Consider the following 21,664-nt stretch of genomic DNA (forward strand, 5'->3'; position numbering starts at 1 on the left):
TAAACGGCAGCCCACCAGGCTCCCCTGTCCCTGGGATTCTCCAGGCAAGAACACTGGAGTGGGTTGCCATTTCCTTCTCCAATGCATGAAAGTGAAAAAATAAAGTGAAGTCGCTAAGTCATGTCTGACTCCTAGTGACCCCATGGACTGCAGCCCACCAGGCTCCTCCGTCCCTGGGATTTTCCAGGCAAGAGTCTGGAGTGGGGTGCCATTGCCTTCTCCGGAAGAGTATATGCTAGAATTTTTTAAATTACTGTGTAAAACTTCTGTTTTTCCTGTTGAACTATTTTAAAGCAGAGAACACCATATATAAATACTGTCATCTGTTTAGCCTCCTTTTCCTCCTACAAAACAGGTAGGGGTTGTACTTTTGGCTCAGAAGTTGATTGGGAACCTATGTAAATAAAAATAAATCAATAAGAAATTGGACTCTTGGCATTAATGTTAAGATACCTCAACGCTGACAATGGGGTATATTTCTAAAGCAGTAATGGGAGAGAACATAACTCGAAACAAAGTGGAAGGAAAAGCAGATCACACATGAACTGCTGAGTTCCCACAGGACTCCTGTGTAGTTTTTCAGGGGTCTCATTGAGTGAGTTGTTCTCACCGCCAAAGGACTGTCTTAAGGTCTGTGAAATTTGACAAATTGCTGGTTAGGATGTCAGCAAACTAAGAGATCCCATTTCAGGTTATCTTAGGTAATGAAGTTGAGGAATGTTGGTTCAGAACAACCCGAGGAACATGTGGGTTACCATTTTTAGAAGTTAGATTTCAATTCGAAATGCTTGGAACTAAGTAAACCTCTCTTCCTCCTTCTTCTCTTATTCTTACAAAGTTGGACTCTGGCAAGATATTTTCTCAGAAATCTCAAGTTAGTCTGACTAGTCGAGAATAGTCTACTATTTTTGTCTCAGGGTGCAACTTCAGGTTCAAAGGCTTCTTCTGTCTTCAAAGCAAGTTTTCCCTTGATTAGGATACATGTAGGAAAAGGACAGGAGAAGGCAACATCTCATGCTTCAGCTGCTGCTGCTGCTGCTGCTAAGTCGCTCCAGTCGTGCCCGACTCTTAGGGACTCCATGGACTGCAGCCTACCAGGCTCCTCCGTCCATGGGATTTTCTAGGCAAGAGTTCTGGAGTGGGGTGCCACTGCCTTCTCCATTGCTTCAGCTACACTCACCCAATGTGGCTTCAACATGACAAATTAGCTACTCTTATAAGGTGAAGTAAAAAGCTTTTCACTCAAAGGGAAAGAAACACACACATGGATTTTACATTTAAAGCTAGACAATTTATGTGAAAAATCTCTGTTGGTTCTTTTGCTATGATGCCCTTGAGCCCATAACTTCAGGCAGAATTTTGTTCTGCAGTGGTTTAATGTGGTCTGCCCTAAGCATAGGCTATGAGGTGATGCACTGGTTATAGAGAATAAAAAACAGATTACAGAAATAAATGTATATAATAATTAAGCATGATAAATTATAATAATAAACCAGTTAAAAGTTGGTCTGCTTTGTATTATCACTATACTCCAGGAATTGTAAACAGTATCTGTGATTAAATACACCCCTTAAAAAAAAAAAAAATGTTTCTCCTTGCCACACCAAGAAGACTGAGACCACTGTCACCTCCTCCACTTGGGAAATTCAATAATATGCCCTTGAATTTAGAAAGTGATATGACAGGGGATAGCTAGCTTTTTTTAAGTAGGAAATTTCCAATTTATGATTTTTTTTTTTTAGTTAAAATCTCTTCTGTGTCAGAGGATTATACCTCTATTGTTTCCCAGAAGGATTAGATGTCAAGAAATGTCTGGTCCAAATGAGAGGAAAACTCTGGGATGTGAATGGTGACATGTGGGACTTGGAAGAGCCAGTGTCAAAAGCCAGATGGGAATTCTGTGTGGTCAGGAGAATGATTCTTAGATGGGTCCTAGACTGTTACGACAGACAGTATGACTGCAGTCCCCAGGACACAGAGCCACGGGGCTGACGAACCTTTTTCATCACTTATACATTCTGGCTAAAGTCTTTCCGGAACATTCCCTTTCAGAACACATCTTCATCACTATGACATAATTTAATGAGAAAATAGGATTTTTTTTTGGGGGGGGTGGTTTCTGCATTTGCTAGAAGCAAGACATGGTCATGCATTGACACTTTCTTTCCATCTTCAGGCTGCCACAATCCTTTGCAGTAAGTACCTTCTTGTTTTAAGTTACACTGGCTGAATTCTGTGAGACACCATAGATACTTTTGGCCCCGGGGTCTATGTACAAACCAACCGAAACAAGAAAAAAGGGGATATGACTGGAAGTCTTAAAAAAGGGTCCTTTGGAGGAATCCATCACGCAAATGATTTGGCTGGCCGCTCACTTTTTTGAATGTTGAAGGCAAACACCTTTGGGTAGTACTGCTGTCTACACCCTTCCTTGCTTCCTTGCCTCTGAAGGCATTTATGGATGCAGACTTCTCAGAGCTGCTGTTCATCAGTGGTTTCTGTTTTCTCTTCAGACAAAAATTCATTCTCTGAAAGAAAACGTCCCCTTCCAGGGATAATTTTAGCCAATGAGGGGATCTCTCAGGGTTCTCTTCTTCTTGCATGTGTTTCTTTTTCCTTTATGAGCTCTTCTTGAGTTAATTTGTGGTCCACTCCACACTTACCCAGCTCTCATGAGTGGTGTGTCAAGGAGGCAGCCGGGCTGCCATCTGCCTCGTCTTGGATTAAATCTCCTCGTCAAGAAAGAGCAGATGGCAGCCATACTGTTGCCTACCTAGCCATACACAGAGAGGCTAGGTATTGCTGCTTTAATCCAAAAAGCAAAAAACAAACAAAAAAAAAATCATAAACTTTTTACTACAAGTTTTGAGCTTTAGTAATAGAGAAAAAAAATTAGGAAAACCTTCACCCTTCTTTCCTCCCAAACTCTCAGGGACAGGGGCAGGGTCTGACCTTCAAATATGTACTGGAACTTGTGCTGCTGGAGGCTGGCACTCATGGCTTCTTCAATGGCACTGATATCTTTGTTGAGCTTCACCACCAGTGGGTCATAGTCCATACTTTCCACATTCGCGACAATGGCGTAGTTCCCCTCCTTCGCAAGAGGGATGAGATAGTGGAAACAGTGGACCCTGGAAGAGAGAGAGATGGGGAAAGAAGTTGGTATGATTCTTCCTGATGAAAACAACCCTCTTCTTGTGACAGTGCACCCAAATATTTAAGACAGCAGTGGCCCTTTAAATTTTTATGTACCCCTCGCCTCCAAAGTATTGGAGTTTCAGCCTCAGCATCATTCCTTCCAATGAACACCCAGGACTGGCCACCCACACGTACAGGTATTTACTAAAAACAAATATACAACCACCCCACCCCTCCCCCATCCACTGGCAGGTATAGATCAAACAGGTTTGTTCTGTAAGTTTATTGATTGTTTTCCGTGCTCCATCTGATCTTGACAGGAAAGGTTCACTGGAAGTAGACAGGATGATAATCCAGAGTAGGGGTTCTGTTATGCCTAGACCTGGCATCAGGTAATGAGAATATGCCTAAACAAATGGCCACAGCCTTGAACATCATCCCTAATATTGCAACCACAGGCTTAATCATCATCTTGGTGACAGACAATTTACAAACAGTAAATTCACCTTTCTAGTGTACAGTTTTATGAGTTTTGACAAATGCAACCAGTTGTATAAGCATCACCATAATCAAATTATAGAACAATTCTGTCACTTCCAGAACTCCATTGTGCCACCCTGAAGTCAACCTCTACTTATACCCCAAGGCTCTTGCAACTACAAATCTATTTTCTGTCCCCACAGTTTTGTCTCTTCTGGAAAGCCATATATATGCAATTGTATAGCATGTAGCCTTTGGGGTTTAGTGTCTTTCAGTCTGCCTCAAACATCTGAGATTTATCCATGTTGCTGTCCATTCCTTGTTATTGCAGCGTGGCCTCCTGCCTATGAATGTGCCATGATTTAGCCATCACCAGCTGACATCAGGGTTGTTTCTTGTTTGCAGTGATTATGAATTAATCAGCTTCACGTATAGGTTTTTGTGTAAATATAATTTTCTCTTTTTCTTGGGTAAATATCTAGAAGTGGGATTGCTGCATCATATGGTAAGTGTACATTTAATTTTGTAAGAAACCACCAAATTGTTTTCCAAAGGAGCTGTGCCACTTTGCTTTCCTACTAGCAATGTAGGAAAGAGTTCCAGTCGCTCCGCATTCTCACCAGCACTTTTTGTTGTTAGCTTTTTTTTTTTTATAAAAACTTAAGCTTTGTGAAGGTATAACTGGCATTAAATGATTATAAGATATTTAGTGTACATCATGGCAACTTGATATATGTATACACTGTGAAAGGATTCCCTTCATCTAGATAATTAATACATCCATCAAGTCACATATTTATCCTTTCTCTTCTAAAAAAGTGAGAACACTTAAGTACTACCCTGTCAGCAAATTTCAATTATACAGTACAGTGTTATCAAGTATAGTCTGGTTTACATTAGATCCTCAGACCTTGTTTATCTTACAGCTGAGATTTGTAGCCTTTTACCAACCACTTCCTATTTCTCTCATCCTCTAGCCACCACTTTTCTGCTCTGTTTCTGTGATTTCCTAAAAAAAAGATTTGACATATAAGTGATGCCATGCAGTAGTTGTCTTTCTGTGTCTAGCTTATTTCTTCTAGGATACTGCCCTCAAGTGTTGTCAGTTAAAAAAAAATTTTTTTTTAATTCATTTTAATAGATGTACAGTGCTGTCTCACTGGGGCTTTAATTTGCATTTTACTAGTGACTAATGATGTTGGACACATTTTCATATATTTATTTGCCATCCATACATCTTTGTATTCATATCACTTGCCTAAATTTTTATTGAGCTGTTTATTTTCTTATTATTAAGTACTGAGGGTTTTTAATATAGGCTGAAAAGAAAGTGTTAGTCACTCAGTTGTGTCTGACTCTTTGTGACCCCATAAACTGTAGCCCACCAGGCTCCTCTGTCCATGGGGTTCTCCAGGCAAGAATACTGGAGTGGGTTGCCACTCCCTTCTCCAGACCCAGGGATTGAACCTGAGTTTCCTGCATTGCAGGCAGATTTTTTACCGTCTGAGCCACCAGGGTAGCAAGTTATCAGACATGTGTTTTGTAAATATTTGTTCCCAATTTTTGGCTTGTCTTTTCATCTTAACAATGTCTTTCAAAGAATGGTTTTAAATTTTGATGAAGTTCAATTTAATAAATTTTTTCTTTTATGGCTGGTACTCTAGGGGTTAGCTTTAAGAAAACTTTGCCCAAAGTTACAAAGATTTCTTCCTATATTTTCTTCTGGGATTTTTACAGTTTGAAGTTTTACACTTAGATGTATGATCCATTTAAAAGGAAGTTTTGCATAGGATGTGCTATATTTTTATAATCTTTTCAGTTAAGGAAATCCAAATATCTTGACTGTCAGTGTGTTTTTATGATAGGTGATCACTTTAACAGTTACTAAAAACTAAAGATTAATTTTGCCAGTAAAAACTCTTTCTGACATTCATAAGCTTGAAGTGTATGGTTTTGATCAGGATACCAGTAACTGTACCAGTTACAGTCCTTCCAGAATGAGACATTTCTGATAAAATGAAAATTGAACAACCCTGGAGTGGGATTCATGCCTGGGGAAACTGACTGCTATTTCACAGTTGAAATTTAAACTAAGTAACTCTTAGTTGAAAATAAAATCAAGTCATCAACGCTAAAATACTTTTACAGTAAACTATAGACATTACCACCTCAGACAATGAGGCTTCTCAGGTCTCTCAGCCGTAAAGAGTCCGCCTGCCAATGCAGGAGACCTGGAGTCCATCCCTGGGTTCACAAGATCTCCCAGAGAAGGAAATGGCAACCCACTCCAGTATTCTTGCTGGGAACATCCCATGGACAGAGGAGACTGGCAGGGTATGGTCCATGGGGTTGAAAAGAGTCGGACACGATTGAGTGACTGAGCACGCATGCACGCCTCAGGCAACGGGAAGACCATGTGCAATGGCATGAGGGTGTGAATGGAGGACGGTTTTAAGGATTGACCAGAGGTTCCTTTCAGTACATAGAGATGACATGACAGAGGCATGAAGTGAGCTTGGGGAGGTGGTCAGGGACCAGGTCGTCATAAGATTGAGGTCATCTCAACAGGATTTTAAGAGGTGAAATGATATAATCAGATATGAGTTTTTGCGAGATGATTCGGCACAGTATAAAGAGTAAATTGATGGTAGAGAATGATAGAAACTAGAAGTAGAGACTGCTTAGGAAATTACTATGAATTGGAGGTGTTTATGAGATACTGGACTTCCCTGGTAGCTCAGACAGTAAAGAACCTGCCTACAATGCAGGAGACTCGGGTTCAATTCCTTGGTCGGGAAGATCCCTTGGGGAAGGGCATGACAACCCACTCCAGTATTCTGGCCTGGAAAAGCCCATAGACAGAAGAGCATGGCAGGCTACAGTCCGTGGGGTTGCAGAGTCAGACACGACTGAGCGACTAACACTTTCATGAGATACTGAAGTGAATGGCAGACAGGAGAGAGAAAAACTATTTTAAGGCACTAGCTTCCTCTCCCCAAGAACTTAAAATAGTCATTGGCAAACATCAAGTTCAGAAAAAGTGGGTTTTTTCCTTTGGAATTCTGGCATGTTGTTGCTGACCTTAACATGACTTTGGCGTTAATATTTTTTCTGCAAATATTGCTGATTACACAGCAGGATGGTTGGTTTTCAGAAAGTGCATGCTTAGGATCCCAACAGCGACAGGCAGTTACTGCTGAACCCACTTAGAACCCTCCTGATGGTGAGAGAAATCAGCTGATAAAGGTGACATTCTTAGCATCTCAGACTGAAATGGCAACTTAATTATCCTCTTCTAAAGTCCAAAAAGGGGAGAAAACCAAAAACCAAAAAACCTCAACCATTTTTAATGGTCTCACCACGTCTTTCATCTCTTGGGGTTGTCACATGCCTTATGCTTCAAACTGTATAAAAAAAGCACTGCTTGGTGGTTAAATGTGACCTACAGGGACACAGGTAATATGTCACATGTCTTTCAAAACAGAATCTACTGGCTTTGACAGCACTTTTTGGTTTGAACTATAACAATGTTCAAGAAAAAGATGGGCTATGGATGTAAAAATATTTGGGGGAATAAGACAAATTTTTGGTATCTGAAGTTCTAGACTTCTTGCTAGCTTTCGCCATTAAATGCGCTGCGCCCCGCCTCCTTTTTCTGTTTGTTCTGGCTTCTTGGGTAAAAGTGCCAGAGAATGCCAAACCAGCCACTTCTTCATCGTACCAGCTCCAGGACCACAGGTCCTAAGCTGATTCTCCTTTACAACTGGATGGGAACAAAACTAACCTTAGCTGATTATGATGACAAGGATGATGTCGGGCCATGCAGTCTTTGTACCTCTTAAGTATAGGGTTGGCCAAAAAGTTTCGTTTGGGTTTTTCTGTAACAGCTTATAGAAAAACCCAAACGAATTTTTTGGCCAATCCAATCCATATGGTGGACTGTGAGTTTCAAACTAGTTCACTGTCTTTGATGAGTAGCATGTTTTGTTTGGGGAACCTGCACTTGTTTTATCTGGGTTTGATTTCAAACCAGCTAAATCTCCAGAGTCACTGAAGTTTTTACTGAACACTTACTATACAACAGGACTGTTACAGGTTCTAGAGCCAGAGCAATGATGAGGCACACTGATTCCTGCCTTCCAGGTGCTAAAAGTGTCTTCCACAGTCACCCACTGTGGGCACCCATAGCCCTTAGCCGTCTCCTCTATTGTAGCACTGGACTACTACAGTAACGATTTACTTGGGGTTCTCCTTATTCATTTTCTATCATTAACTGTACAAACAAATGAAATCTTGTTACTGTGACAAGGAATGAATAAAGTATGTCAACATCCACTATCTGAGCCGTACATGGAGCGCTCTGTCTAGTTTTTTGTACCATACTTAAGAAGAAGCAAAGACAATCTGGAGCACATTCATAGGAAAGCAACCTGAATGCTGAAACCATGTTAAAAGAAGATACAAGAAAATTTAATTTGGAAAAAATAAACATATTTAGTGTTTTCATTTACAGTTAAGTAAAGATAATTCTGCATCCGGGACTCTAAAACTCAGTCTTTTTTTTGTAATTTAGTCTTAAAATGATCCTTTTTCTATTTTTAAATTAATGAGGAAGGAGATATGGCAATAGATGTTACAGCACTGAATGGTTTCTTGTAAAGTTAATTATTAAATAATGACTAAAATATGCTTAACATTATTAAAAATACTATTGCCAAGATGTACAAAAATTTTAAAAAGCAGGTTAGAGGTTAAGGATTAAAATGATCGTACTCAAATGCCTTGAAAATATCACACTTTAAATTAACTACACTACAAGCTGATAACTCCAAATGAAGAACACATCGTGTACCTACGCAATCAATAACATAAATTCTAGGAGCTGTGAGAGTAATTAATTTGATGGTTTTCTGCACAACCCAGGTAACAGAGGCATCAGGGTATTATTGTTTCTTTTTTTCCTCATCAGTTGCATTTATCTATTCACAGAAAGTAATGTCTCTGCTTTTGAATATGCTACCTAGGTTGGTCATAACTTTCCTTCCAAGGAGTAAGCATCTTTTAATTTCAAGGCTGCAGTCACCATCTGCAGTGATTTGAGAGCCCAGAAAAATAAAGTCTGACACTGTTTTCACTGTTTCCCCATCTATTTCCCATGACGTGATGGGACTGGATGCCATGATCTTCGTTTTCTGAATGTTGAGCTTTAAGCCAACTTTTTCACTCTCCACTTTCACCTTCATCAAGAGGCTTTTGAGTTCCTCTTCACTTTCTGCCATAAGGGTGGTGTCATCTGCATATCTGAGGTTATTGATATTTCTCCCGGCAATCTTGATTCCAGCTTGTGTTTCTTCCAGTCCAGCGTTTCTCACGATATACTCTGCATAGAAGTTAAATAAACCGGGTGACAATATACAGCCTTGACGTACTCCTTTTCCTATTGAGAACCAGTCTGTTGTTCCATGTCCAGTTCCAACTGTTGCTTCCTGACCTGCATACAAAATTCTCAAGAGGCAGATCAGGTGGTCTGGTATTCCCATCTCTTTCAGAATTTTCCACAGTTTATTGTGAGCCACACAGTCAAAGGCTTTGGCATAGTCAATAAAGCAGAAATAGATGTTTTTCTGGAACTCTCTTGCTTTTTCCATGATCCAGCAGATGTTGGCAATTTGATCTCTGGTTCCTCTGCCTTTTCTAAAATCAGCTTGAACATCAGGAAGTTCATGGTTCACATATTGCTGAAGCCTGGCTTGGAGAATTTTGAGCATTACTTTACTAGCGTGTAAGATGAGACATTACTTTGCCAATAAAGGTTCGTCTAGTCAAGGCTATGGTTTTTCCTGTGGTCATGTATGGATGTGAGAGTTGGACTGTGAAGAAGGCTGAGCACCGAAGAATTGATGCTTTTGAACTGTGGTGTTGGAGAAGACTCTTGAGAGTCCCTTGGACTGCAAGGAGATCCAACCAGTCCATTCTAAAGGAGATCAGCTTTACCCTTCCTTTCAGTCCTCTTATCCTCTTGTTCACTGAGTTATAGTCATACTGGGCTCTTCTCTGTTCTTCAAATCTGCCACCTCAGAATCTTGTGAGTGCCCCTCCCTCTGCCCGAAACTCTTTTCCATAAGGTCTTTGTACAGATGACTCCTTCTTAGTACCTTGTCACAATTTCCCTGACCACTTTATATAAAACATAAAATTACCTAACCCCGCTCTCTAGTAAACCTCAGCCATTCTCTGCACTGTCCAGTATGATAATGCTAGCTACACATGGCTACTGTGCAGCTGAAATGAGACTAGTCCAAATTTTGATGTGCTATAAGATATCATAGATTTCAAAGGTGTAGGATGAAAAATGTAAACTATCTCATTAATAATTTGTATGTGAATTCCAAATTAAAATGATAATATTTTGGACATACTGGGTTGGATAAAATATGATACATTAAGATCATGTGTTTCTATTTTTTTAAAGGTAACTATTAGAATATTTAAATTATTTGTGTGGTCTTGTCTAGTCACAGCTATGGTTTTTCCAGTAGTCGTGTATGGATGTGAGAGTTGGATTATAAAGAAAGCTGAGTGCCAAATAATTGATGCTTTTGAACTGTGGTGTTGGAGAAGACTCTTGAGAGTCCCTTGGACTGCAAGGAGATCCAACCAGTCCATTCTGAAGGAGATCAGTCCTGGGTGTTCATTGGAAGGACTGATGTTAAAGCTGAAACTCCAATACTTTGGCCACCTGATGCAAAGAACTGACTCATTTGAAAAGACCCTGATACTGGGAAAGATTGAAGGGGACGACAGAGGATGAGATAGTTGGATGGCATCACTAACTCAATGGACATGAGTTTGGGTAAACTCCAGGAGTTGGTGATGGACAGGGAGTCCTGGCGTGCTGCGGTCCATGGGGTTGCAAAGAGTTGTACACGACTGAGTGACTGAACTGAACTGAACTGATGTGGTTCATATGTGTAGCTTACTTTATATTTCTATTTGATAGCACCATTTAATTCCATTCTGCTATTGTTTTTGTTTTTTTTTAGTTACACTAATCTGAAATTTTCCTTTGTATTTATTCATTGGCTGTTTACCCAATAAGAATGTAGCTCTATGAGAGCAGAGACCTTGAGTGTTATTTTCATTGCTGTTACCCAATTCTTAGAACACTCAATAAATATTTAATTGAATGAATAAATAAGTGATTGGAGACTTCCTAGTCTTTTCTTCCTGCCATTTCCATAGGTGTAATACTAGAGTCTCGACAGATAATAGATAATAAACTAATCATAGTATTCTACACTTCAGGGGAGGAAACAAGAGCCCAGCAATATCACATCTTAGAAACTATTTTCTTGAATTATGATTGAACTTAATTCCTTCAATTGGGTTTTAAGTTCTTAAAGGAAGATATCATAGATCTTTCATCTGTACACTCCTTTCTTGATTAACAGAATACCATAATAAAAATACTGATGGCAATAAAGTCACCATAGTTGAAAAGCTACCATATAGTGAGCACTTACTCTGTGGCAGGCATTGAACTTTTTATTTCATTTAAAAAGTCCCTACAGATGGTGATTGCAGCCATGAAATTAAAAGATGCTTACTCCTTGGAAGGAAAGTTATGACCAACCTAGATAGCATATTCAAAAGCAGAGACATTACTTTGCCAACAAAGGTCCATCTGGTCAAGGCTATGGTTTTTCCAGTGGTCATGTATGGATGTGGGAGTTGGACTGTGAAGAAAGCTGAGTGCCAAAGAATTGATGCTTTTGAACTGTGGTGTTGGAGAAGACTCTCAAGAGTCCTTGGACTGCAAGGAGATCCAACCAGTCCATCCTAAAGGAGATCAGTCCTGGGTGTTCATTGGAAGGACTGATGCTGAGGCTGAAACTCCAATACTTTGGCCACCTCATGTGAAGAGTTGACTCATTGGAAAAAGACCCTGATGCTGGGAGGGATTGGGGGCAGGAGGAGAAGGGGACAACAGAGGATGAGATGTCTGGATGGCACCACCAACTTGATGGACGTGAGTTTGAGTGAACTCCAGGAGCTGGTGGTGGACAGGGAGGCCTGGTGTGCTGCGATTCATGGGGTCGCAAAGAGTCGGACACGACTGAGCGACTGAACTGAACTGAAGTTAGAAATTATTGTCTTTATTTTTAAAAGGAGGAAACTGAATTAGTCAAGTTAATTAAGTTACTTAAGATAGCCTATCCAACCCATATAGATATTCTGATCCACAGCATTTCTGATGTCATGGGCCATGCAAACTCCAAACCACCATATTCACAATACATCATGTACTTAAAAACTAACAGTGACTGAATAACACTAAATATCACTTTTAGTATCAAAAAAAGAACAACATCCATAATAAGAACAAAAATGGATGATGACATGACCCACAGTGCATTTAAATCACGAAGTCTTGTACTTGAAGAAGTTATACCTGACTTCCAGGTGTAGGACCAGCAAGCAGCGGTCAGCCATATCCTGGAAAGACTTGGCAAGTTCGCTCAGAGTCTGCATAATCTGCTCTGACACTGGAGGGAGATCAACGTTCACAGGGTTATCTTGAGCAGGAGACAGATCTGCAGAAAGAGGTGAGGACAAAACACCCATCGTTTCATTAGACGCCTACAGAGAGATTTTGAAATGACATACGATTTTGTTGTTCATCATGTTGTTTTTATCAATTTGGCTAATGCTAGCGTTGGCAGCCTCAGACATTCAAGACATGATAGACTATTTCTGTATTTGATTAAACATAGAAGCCCAGAGGATTGTCTTGCATCAATTCACAGAATGATAGAAACAGAAACTCAGATTTGGAAGTGAATTTAGTCATCTGGCCCAACCATGTGGTCTATGCTTGTGTTATTTGTACATCTGCAAGTGGCTGTTCAGCTCCTGGTTGCACACCCAGGAGCATTTGGTTGCATACAAATGTTTGTGACAGGAAGGGTAGCTAGGCTAGGTGTGTGTACTCAGTTGTGTTTGACTCTCTTGGACTGTAGCCCGCTGGGCTCCTCTGTCCATGGAATTTTCCAAGAGAGAATACTGCAGTGGGTTTCCATTTCCATTTCCCAATCCAGTGATCAAACTTAGGGATCAAGATGCTTCTCCTGAATCTTCTGTGCTGGCAGACAGATTCTTTACCCTGTGCCACCTGGGAAGCCCTTGTGAAAGGAAACTCAATACCTTTTGTGACAACCTATTCCATCTAAGAAAGACATGACCATCTTATGTCAATCTGTATCTGTTGTCATTGACTTCTAATCATGGACTCTGGTTCTACCAACTTAACAATCATTCTTACAAGTGTCAGTATTTCAAATACTAAAAATCTCTCTTCTGTCTTCCTTGAGCTCTTCTCTTTTTTGGGCTAAATATTCCCAGATTTTCAACTATTCTTCAAATAATACAACTGAGCCATTTTATAATTCTCATAGTTCACCAACAAAAACATTCCAATTGTCTATTTCCCTTGAAATGTGGGACTCAGAACCAAACATAATAAATACTACAGAGTGGTCTGACCTGTCTAGAGAGAATGATCAACTCTCAAGTTCTAGAAGCCATGCTCCTTGTGTGAAGCCTAAAATCTCCTAGGGTGGGGGGCCAGAAGTAGTGTGCTGCGTTTTCCTTTAACTCATATCGAGCTTACTTACATCAGCTAAAATTCATAAAAAGGTCTTTTTGGAAAATTTGATAAACCTAACTTCTCTCACTCTCCCAAGTAACTGATAAAACATTTAACAGCATTTGGTATTTTTCATCAGCAAACTACTAAACAAAAATGTGAGCTGTTATTTCCTTATGTCTAGACTTCTGTCGTGTAAACAGTTCCCCACAGTTTCTCAAACGTCACCAATAATAATTTGGCAATTTCATTCAAAAGTTCTTTGAGTTCTCTAGAGCCTCAAAAGCTGGCCTTGAGTCCAGTTTCTGTTACTTACTTACTTACTGTGACCAAGAGCTAAGAACTTAAATTCTGTCCCCCTCAGTTTCTTCTGTAAAAGGGGCATCTGTACCTACAGAATGTTGTTGGGAACTTTGAATAGTTTCCAGTTGTTGGGAGTATTGAATGGGTTAATGTAGATAAAATATTAATACTTAGGACAATAGCACAGAAAACGTACTCAATATTAATATAAATAATAAACACAAGCAATATTAATTTTAATATTAAGAATTATCCTGTAGCATGTGGTTTCCCCAGACTAAGAGTTCTAAGCTTAATTATGGCAACAAGGTACTTAAAAGATAAAGCCATCCACCTTGAGGTTCAATTTCCATTGATCAGTATCTTCTGTTTTTCCATGTGAAAACTCTCTTCCTCAGAGGATGAAACGTTTGGAAGAAGAGCTCCCTGGCCTTAGGGGACACGGGATTTGGCGAGGCACGCTGACTAACTTGGAAGGTGTCTGCCTTGAGGAGCAGGGCGTCAACACCTGTCGTGGAAGGCGTACCTGCAGTTGTGTGCTTGAGTGCTGCATCTGCTCCTAGACTCAGCCAAGCATGGAGACGAGCCCAGAGAGACAGTCAAGACTTAAAAGGCTAAGTTCTCCTTTGTGGAGGCAGATTTCAATAAGTTAAAATATGGAAAACACACAAAAAAAGAATTCTGTTTAAGGGAACAGATGTGTAAGGAGGAAGGAAATACAGTTTTGGAGATTTAAAATTATTACCAGCATTGGCATTATCTGAGATGTGCACTGACTTGGTCTGCAGGACTGGAAGTAGACACTGCTTTTCCTCTCTAATGGTATCGTCTTTCAAGTTGTTTGATACAAGGTAAGATCACTGTCTTCATAACGTTTTCTTTTGGGAGATTGGGTAAAAACAACTATAAGCAACAGTGTTCTAATATTTCAAGGCAATTAGGGCTTTTGAATCCTTAAATCCCTCTGTTGTGTGACACTGTGCCAGGAAGAGCAAAGCATATATCAATTAAAAAAATTTAAAAAAAAAGGAGGAAATCAGACCCTAAGGAAATTGGGCTCATAGTCTAAACACACACACGTGTGTGTGCTCAGCTGTGTCTAATGCTGCAACTCCATGGATTATAGCCCACCAGGCTCTGCTGTCCATGGGATTTTTCAGGCAAAAATACTGGAGTGCATTGCCATTTCCTACTCCAGGGGATCTTCCTGATTCAGGGATCGAACCAGGATCTCTGTGTCTCCTGAATTGGCAGGTGGATTGTTTACCAATTGCACCACCTAGGAATCCCTGTTCAAAGTCTAAGGTCCAAGGCTATACTAATCGCCCAACCTACAAAAGGCATTTTGGACAAATTTCACCAAGGTAAAAAATCTCCCTTTCTTCTTACAGAAATATGTAATTTCATCATGTGTAGTAGTTGACTACTTTCAAACTCTACAAATGTTAAAAAAAAAAAAAAAAAATCCAAGTATAGTAAGTTAACAGCCAGATAAGCAGTCTTGATAAAACTTGCAATGAATGAGGTAGAAGTAGTTTATAACAGCAGCACACTTTATATTTTGCTAAACTGTAATCTACAGCAAAAATAACATTCTAGTAAAGCAACATGAAAAATGATGCCCAGGGCTCCACTGAAAAGCTGGTTTGAGAATTCAGCTCACTCAAACATATGAAGTTTTTTTAACAAAAAGGAATATATTGAGCAAAGAGATGCTGAGGATGGAAAAGAAAACATGAAACAATTAACTACCTCTTAACTGTCATATGGAAATCTACCAAAAAAAGCAAAGCTGACAGAATCTCCTTGGGAGATTACAGTCAAGATAGAGATTACTTGATGCGTGCACACACACACACACACACATGCATGTACACCTTTAGAGGCTCACGTCTGTATATTTATGTTGGGGATTACTCTTCTCATTGACAGAGTCCACATATATTGGCCTTCAACAATATCCATACTTGATTATTTTATTAAGATATCCTAAAAGATGATGCTGTTAAAGTACTACACTAAATATGCCAGGAAATTTGGAAAACTCAGCAGTGGCCACAGGACTGGAAAAGGTCAGTTTTCATTCTAATCCCAAAGAATGGCAGTGCCAAAGAATGTTCAAACTACCACACAATTGCACTCATTTCACATGTCAGCAAAGAAATGCTCAAAATCCTCCAAGCTAGGCTAAAACAGCACATGGACCGAGAACTTCCAGATGTATGAGCTGGATTTAGAAAAGGCAGAGGAACCAGAGAACAAATTTCCAACATCGACTGGATCACTGAAAAAGCAAGAGAATTCCAAAAAAACACCTACTTCTGCTTCATTGACTGCGCTCAAGTCTTTCACTGTGTGGTTCACAACAAACTGGAAAGTTCTGAAAGAGATGGGAATACCAGACTACCTAACCTGCCTCTTCAGAAACCTGTATGCAGATCAAGAAGCAACAGTTAGAACCATACACAGAACAACGGGCTGGTTCCAAACTGGGAAAGGAGTACATCAAGGCTATATATTGTCACTGCGCTTATTTAACTTATATGCAGAGTACATCATGAGAAATGGGAGGCTGGATGAATCACAAGCTGGAATCAAGATTCCTGGGAGAAATATCAATAACCTCAGATATGTAGATGACACCACCCTTATGGCAGAAAGTGAAGAGGAACTAAAGAGCCTGTTGATGAAGGTCAAAGAGGTCAATGCTGAAAACTCAACATTCAGAAAACCAAGATCATGGCATCAAGTCCCATCACTTCATGGCAAATAGATGGGGAAACAATGGAAACATTGATAGACTATTTTCTTGGGCTCCAAAATCACTGCAGATGGTGACTGCAGTCATGAAATTAAAAGACGCTTGCTTCTTGGAAGAAAAGCTATGACCAACCTAGACAGTGTAATAAAAAGCAGAGACATTACTTTGCTGACAAAGGTCCGTATCTAGTCAAAGCTATGGTTTTTCCAGTAGTCATGTATGGATGTGAGGGGTGGACCATAAAGAAGGCTGAGTGTCGAAGAATAGATACTTTCCAACTGTGGAGTTGGAGAAGACTGTTGAAATCCCTTGGACTGCAAGGAGATCAAACCAGTCCATCCTAAAGGATGAATATTCATTGGAAGGACTGATGTGCTGAGGCCTAAGCTGCAATACTTTGGCCACTAGATGTAAAGAGCCAACTCATTGGAAAAGACTCTGATGCTGGGAAAGTTTGAAGGCAGAGGAGAAGGGGATGACAGAGGACCAAATAGTTGGCTGGCATCACTGACTCAATGGACATGAGTTTGAGCAAGCTCCAGGAGACGGTGAAGGACAGGGAAGCTTGGCATGCTGCAGTCCATGGGGTCACAAAGTGTAGGACAGAACTGAGTGACTGAACAACAACAACAATTTTATTAAGATATGCACTTTGAGCTGTTTTTCTAATACATCAGATCATTTAAAACATCCTTGTTCCTCTTACAACCATTGCATAAAAGCAGGCATCTTTGAGATTCCTAAGTATTTGTGGCTACATGACTGTGGCTTTCTGTACTAAATTGATCGGTTTATATGAGGAAGCTAAACCTTGGTCTTTGGGAGAGCTACTGCTTGCTAGGTGAATGAACAGATGTTGCCAGTTCTCTCTTGCTCGTTCCTCAGTAGACTCTGAGAAGCTGAATGTCTTCATTCCCAGTCTTGCTTGTGGCTGGTGGTGGCCATTTGCCACTGTCTGGCCAATGACCCTCTCGGCTGATTCTTAACTAACTCTAGGCTAATTCTATGACACATTTTTTTTGGCAGGAAAACCAAAGTACAGATGGCTGCCACTAGAATTTTCTGGATTTTACCCCCCCCCGCCCCGCCCCCCAAAGTCTTCATTATCACCTGGCAATCTTTCAGTAGTGCTTGGCCATCTCCTTTCCCTTTCTAAACAACTTTCCCAAATCCATGCTGCTCTCCCCAGGCCTTTTGTCCTTCTTACTGTTAACTCCTCTCTTGAGGACCTCAGATTCTTAATGACATCTCAAAAGAACTATCAACATTTGCTTTCTCCATAGTCATGTCTTCTATTAACTCTTTCATGTGCCATGATTTGACTTCTGCCTTCACATCTTTATTAGGTAATTATTCTGATAATAGTTGCCTATGGTATCCTAATTGCCAAATCCACTAGGTGCTATTCAGTGCTACCCACAGAAAGGCTCTCTGCTATATTCCATAGGACTGGCCACTTCCTTCTTGAATTCTGTTTTCTTTTGGCTAGGATGGCACCAAAATTCTCTGGCTGTCCTTTCACCTCTCTGCCATTACCTTAATAATTTCCTTCACTGGATCCTCTTTAGCACACCCATAAATGCTGGGGTTCCCAGGGATTTTTTTCTCTACTGGTCTCCCTTGCTTGTCATTCTGTATGGTTCTCTTTGAGTGAGCGCATCAATTTTCATGGTTTTCACTATTATCTAGGGCTTCCAAGGGGAGAAGGTGATGGCACCCCACTCCAGTACTCTTGCCTGGAAAATCCCATGGATGGAGGAGCCTGGTAGGCTGCAGTCTATGGGGTCGCTGAGGGTCGGACACGACTGAGTGACCTCACTTTCACTTTTCACTTTCATGCATTGGGGAAGGAAATGGCAACCCACTCCAGTGTTCTTGCCTGGAGAATCCCAGGGACGGGGGAGCCTGGTGGGCTGCTGTCTATGGGGTCGCACAGAGTCGGACACGACTGAAGCGACTTAGCAGCAGCAGCAGCAGCAGCAGGGCTTCCAAGATGGTGCTAGTGGTAAAGAATCCATCTGCCAATGTAGGAGATGTTAAGAGATGTGGATTTGATCCCTGGGTCTGGAAGATGTAGGAACTGCTGACTCCTAAACTTTATTTGATCAACTGTTACCAAGCTATCTTTATCTGTAGATCCACAAGCCTCTCAAATGCAGTATGTTCAAACTAAACTCTTCAGCATCTGCTCTTTATCCTGAATTCCTTTTCTATCAGTGGTATATAAATCTAGGAATCTCAGCTGCAAACATGAGAGTAATCTTTGAATGTCTCCTTTCCTTTCCCTCACTCTCCTCAGCAAAGATTAATTTCTGCCAACTTTATTCCCTAAATGTTTCCCTAATATATTGTCCTTTTTATGTATCTGCTCACTTCCTTGCCGAAGCCTTCATCTCTTCCCTGGATTACTGTAACAGTCTCCTGACTGATGTCTTTGCCTCATGCCTGGCTCTACTTTACATCATTACTCCATATTTAACTAATTAAATACGAGTTAGATCAATGGACTTATTTATCTAAGATACAAAATTTGACTATGTTATTAAGAATTACTTGTAAAGACATCAGTGTTTCCCATTGCTTATATGATGAAGCTTCTTAGAAAGGCTTTCCATGATTTTTGTTTTCTGCCCAACACTTCAGTTTTTCTCCATCTTTCACCACTTTCTCCTTTCTCTCAAACGTCTCCCTTCCCCAGCTCGGGCCCTCTGACTTGCTACCCTTTTAAAGCAAATTCCCTAAACATATCAGGGTGGTTAATGATTCTGTATCTTTGACGGCTCTTATTCCTCTTTCTGAAATATTTATGATTCCTGGCAGGGTCACTGGTTCCTCTGCTTATGTTTTTCACACAGTTCTATTAGCTATCATATGCTGCTTATCATCTGTATATCAGTATGTATGCCTACCAGATCATTAACTCCTTCCAGTAAGGGATTTTATACACACACGCCCCTATTTTCAGGGCCAGCAAAATAATAGGGGGCATTACAGGAGCTCAGTTCCTGATTTTTCAAACAGAACAAATGTTTTAATTGACCAATATAACATGACAAATAATTCACATAATAACAGATTGATAAAGATCAGGCAGGAGATGAAATGACTTGGCATTTACAACTAACTTTCACTTTAGTTTCTTGAGTGTATCCAAGGGACAAAGTAAAGACAGGGAAGTCATTTATTATAGCTAGTTTCCTGGGCTGTCAAGGAATCTTGCATATGTATAGTATAAACCAATTCTGGTCAATCCCTACAGTCAAAGCACTTTAAAACAACAACAACAACAAAAAAACTGCATTGCCTTCAGAAGTCACCTTGATTTCATGAGTCCACCTTCCTACAGCCGGGACTTGAGGGTCTATATTTCCTATGGACATACAATCCCTAGCATATCAAATACTCAGCATCTCTCAAGGAAAGACATACACTAACTGTCATGGAGAAGCAATCAGTCTAGGGCATTAGGATGTCTCAAGTGGTTCCACATCCTAATATTAACCAGACTGAAATCTGTTTAGGTCTTAAAATTAGTCAAAATTGAACTCATTCAGACCCAGAAGAGCATCTGTTTTCAAGGATGCAGCTGCTACACTTTCAATGGCAACTTACTGTGACTTCTTTAATTGTCTCATGTGAGCATGTCCTTGTGCATCTGCAATATTATCTCAAATTGTTACCATATTAGCTTAGACTAGTATCAGCTGTCATGAAAGTGATAAATTGAACAGGGGAAGATGGTTACAGCAGGAAAAGGAAGGTTAACTGTGAATTCAAACTTTTTAGAAGACAGAAAAAGACGATGAAAAATGATCTCATGAGATGTCTCACTGGAAAACAGTTTAGAAGATCAAATTTTGGCATAATTGTTATTTCTGACCCCTCTTTCTATTCGTACAGATACCACAAAATGATCTCTGCTTGAACATGGAATAAAATTATTTAATTTTCAATCTTCAGTTTTCCTATTTAGAAAATTGTAATAGGACCTTCCTAACTCCTGGTGCAACGTATTATTAGATTTTGTAAATAATTTTGAGATGCTGTCATCTGGCACACACTGTAAAAAAATAAAATTAAGGATGCTGATCAGCCTGTGACATTAAGAACTCCTGGGACTTACAGAGTTAACAGGGGCTGCAACAGGAGACCCCCATCTAACCTATTTTTTTCTCCTTAAATACCTGTGGGATATACTAATACTACTGTCAAGCCCAGTGCTACAGTAGGATTTAAAAATGTCTTACACTGTAATACCCCAGGTCCAAGTTGAACTTCTAATGCCAGCGAGCTCTATCCTCAGCTTTCTTAATGTCTCTATATCACTATCCCTATTTTTCATTCCCTTAAATTATTTGCAACACATGCATGCTAACCTTCCTCCATCCCAGTGCTCTGTACACAGTAGGAACTTTTAAAGTATTCTTAAATATATTGCTTCCCTATTTATGAAATCTACAGGCTTTTGGGATGGACAGATGATCTTCATATGCTAAAGGGTCTACTGTCTTATTAGCATCTATGTTGTATTTTCTTAGCATAGGGATGTCCTTCCTCCTTAACCAAGTCAGTTACTCCAAGCTAACATTTCATGGTGACTCTTTTGAACATTCTTTCTCTTTCTTGAAACCTATTTTAATACCTAGCTTCTCTTTGTCAATAGTCCTAGCTTTAACCCCTATTATTAAGTCATACAGTCACTTTCCCCCATCCTCTAACAACTCAAGTTTTAAGTTCTTTTCGATGTAAGAATGGGCCTTATCTAAGAAACATGTTTGCTAGGCTCTCTCTGTTTTACTTCCTAAAGCAATGGTTCTCCTGTCCCGAAACAACAACTACCTCTTTCAGCCCTGATACCTTTAGAAATTTGGGGTTTAAACTAGCAAAGTCAATTGACACTGAAAAGCAAAATAAGCTGATGCAAACTGCTCCTTGACCTAAAAAAATTATGATTGCGAAGTATGGGGACACTTTGTGTATTAGTCAGATCAGACTCTGTATGCACACGTATACATGTGTGTATAACCCGCTTTGGAAATACAGCCTGCTCTATGAGACATCACACTCAACCAAGGAATCCTTTTGTATCTCACAGCCATGCAAAAAAAATGCTAAGCCTTTTCACTGCTGCTTCTGGAAGGGAGCTCTCTTTTGTCTACCCTTTTGGGGGAAGAAGGGCAAATAAAGAGACTTTTTAAAACTGGAACGGGGAAAAGTGAAAAAATTCATTATCAGGAAGGAAAAAGAACTTAAGAATGGGGGACGTGCAGGATGAGGGGAAGGTGTTTTACTTATATTTGTTTTTCTGGGTGTAACCTCCTAATTGATAATAAGTT

General features: G+C 40.0%; 1 protein-coding gene across 3 annotated transcripts in view; it reads right to left on the reverse strand.

The window, feature by feature from the left end:
• Positions 1 to 21,664, reverse strand: part of EXOC4 (exocyst complex component 4) — an 802,504-nt gene that overhangs the window by 58,358 nt on the left and 722,482 nt on the right. For all 3 annotated transcript variants that reach the window (XM_086395578.1, XM_086395579.1, XM_086395580.1), the window contains 2 exons: positions 12,071 to 12,212; positions 2,953 to 3,131 (listed from right to left, as the gene is read on the reverse strand). In XM_086395578.1, the coding sequence (XP_086251704.1) occupies positions 2,953 to 3,131; positions 12,071 to 12,212 (321 nt within the window). The remainder of the gene's footprint in view (positions 1 to 2,952; positions 3,132 to 12,070; positions 12,213 to 21,664) is intronic.

The sequence above is a fragment of the Bos grunniens genome, chromosome 4, assembly GCF_055505025.1.
Source record: "Bos grunniens cultivar Pamir isolate PY7600 chromosome 4, Bosgru_T2T1.0, whole genome shotgun sequence".
NCBI classification, from domain to species: domain Eukaryota; kingdom Metazoa; phylum Chordata; class Mammalia; order Artiodactyla; family Bovidae; genus Bos; species Bos grunniens.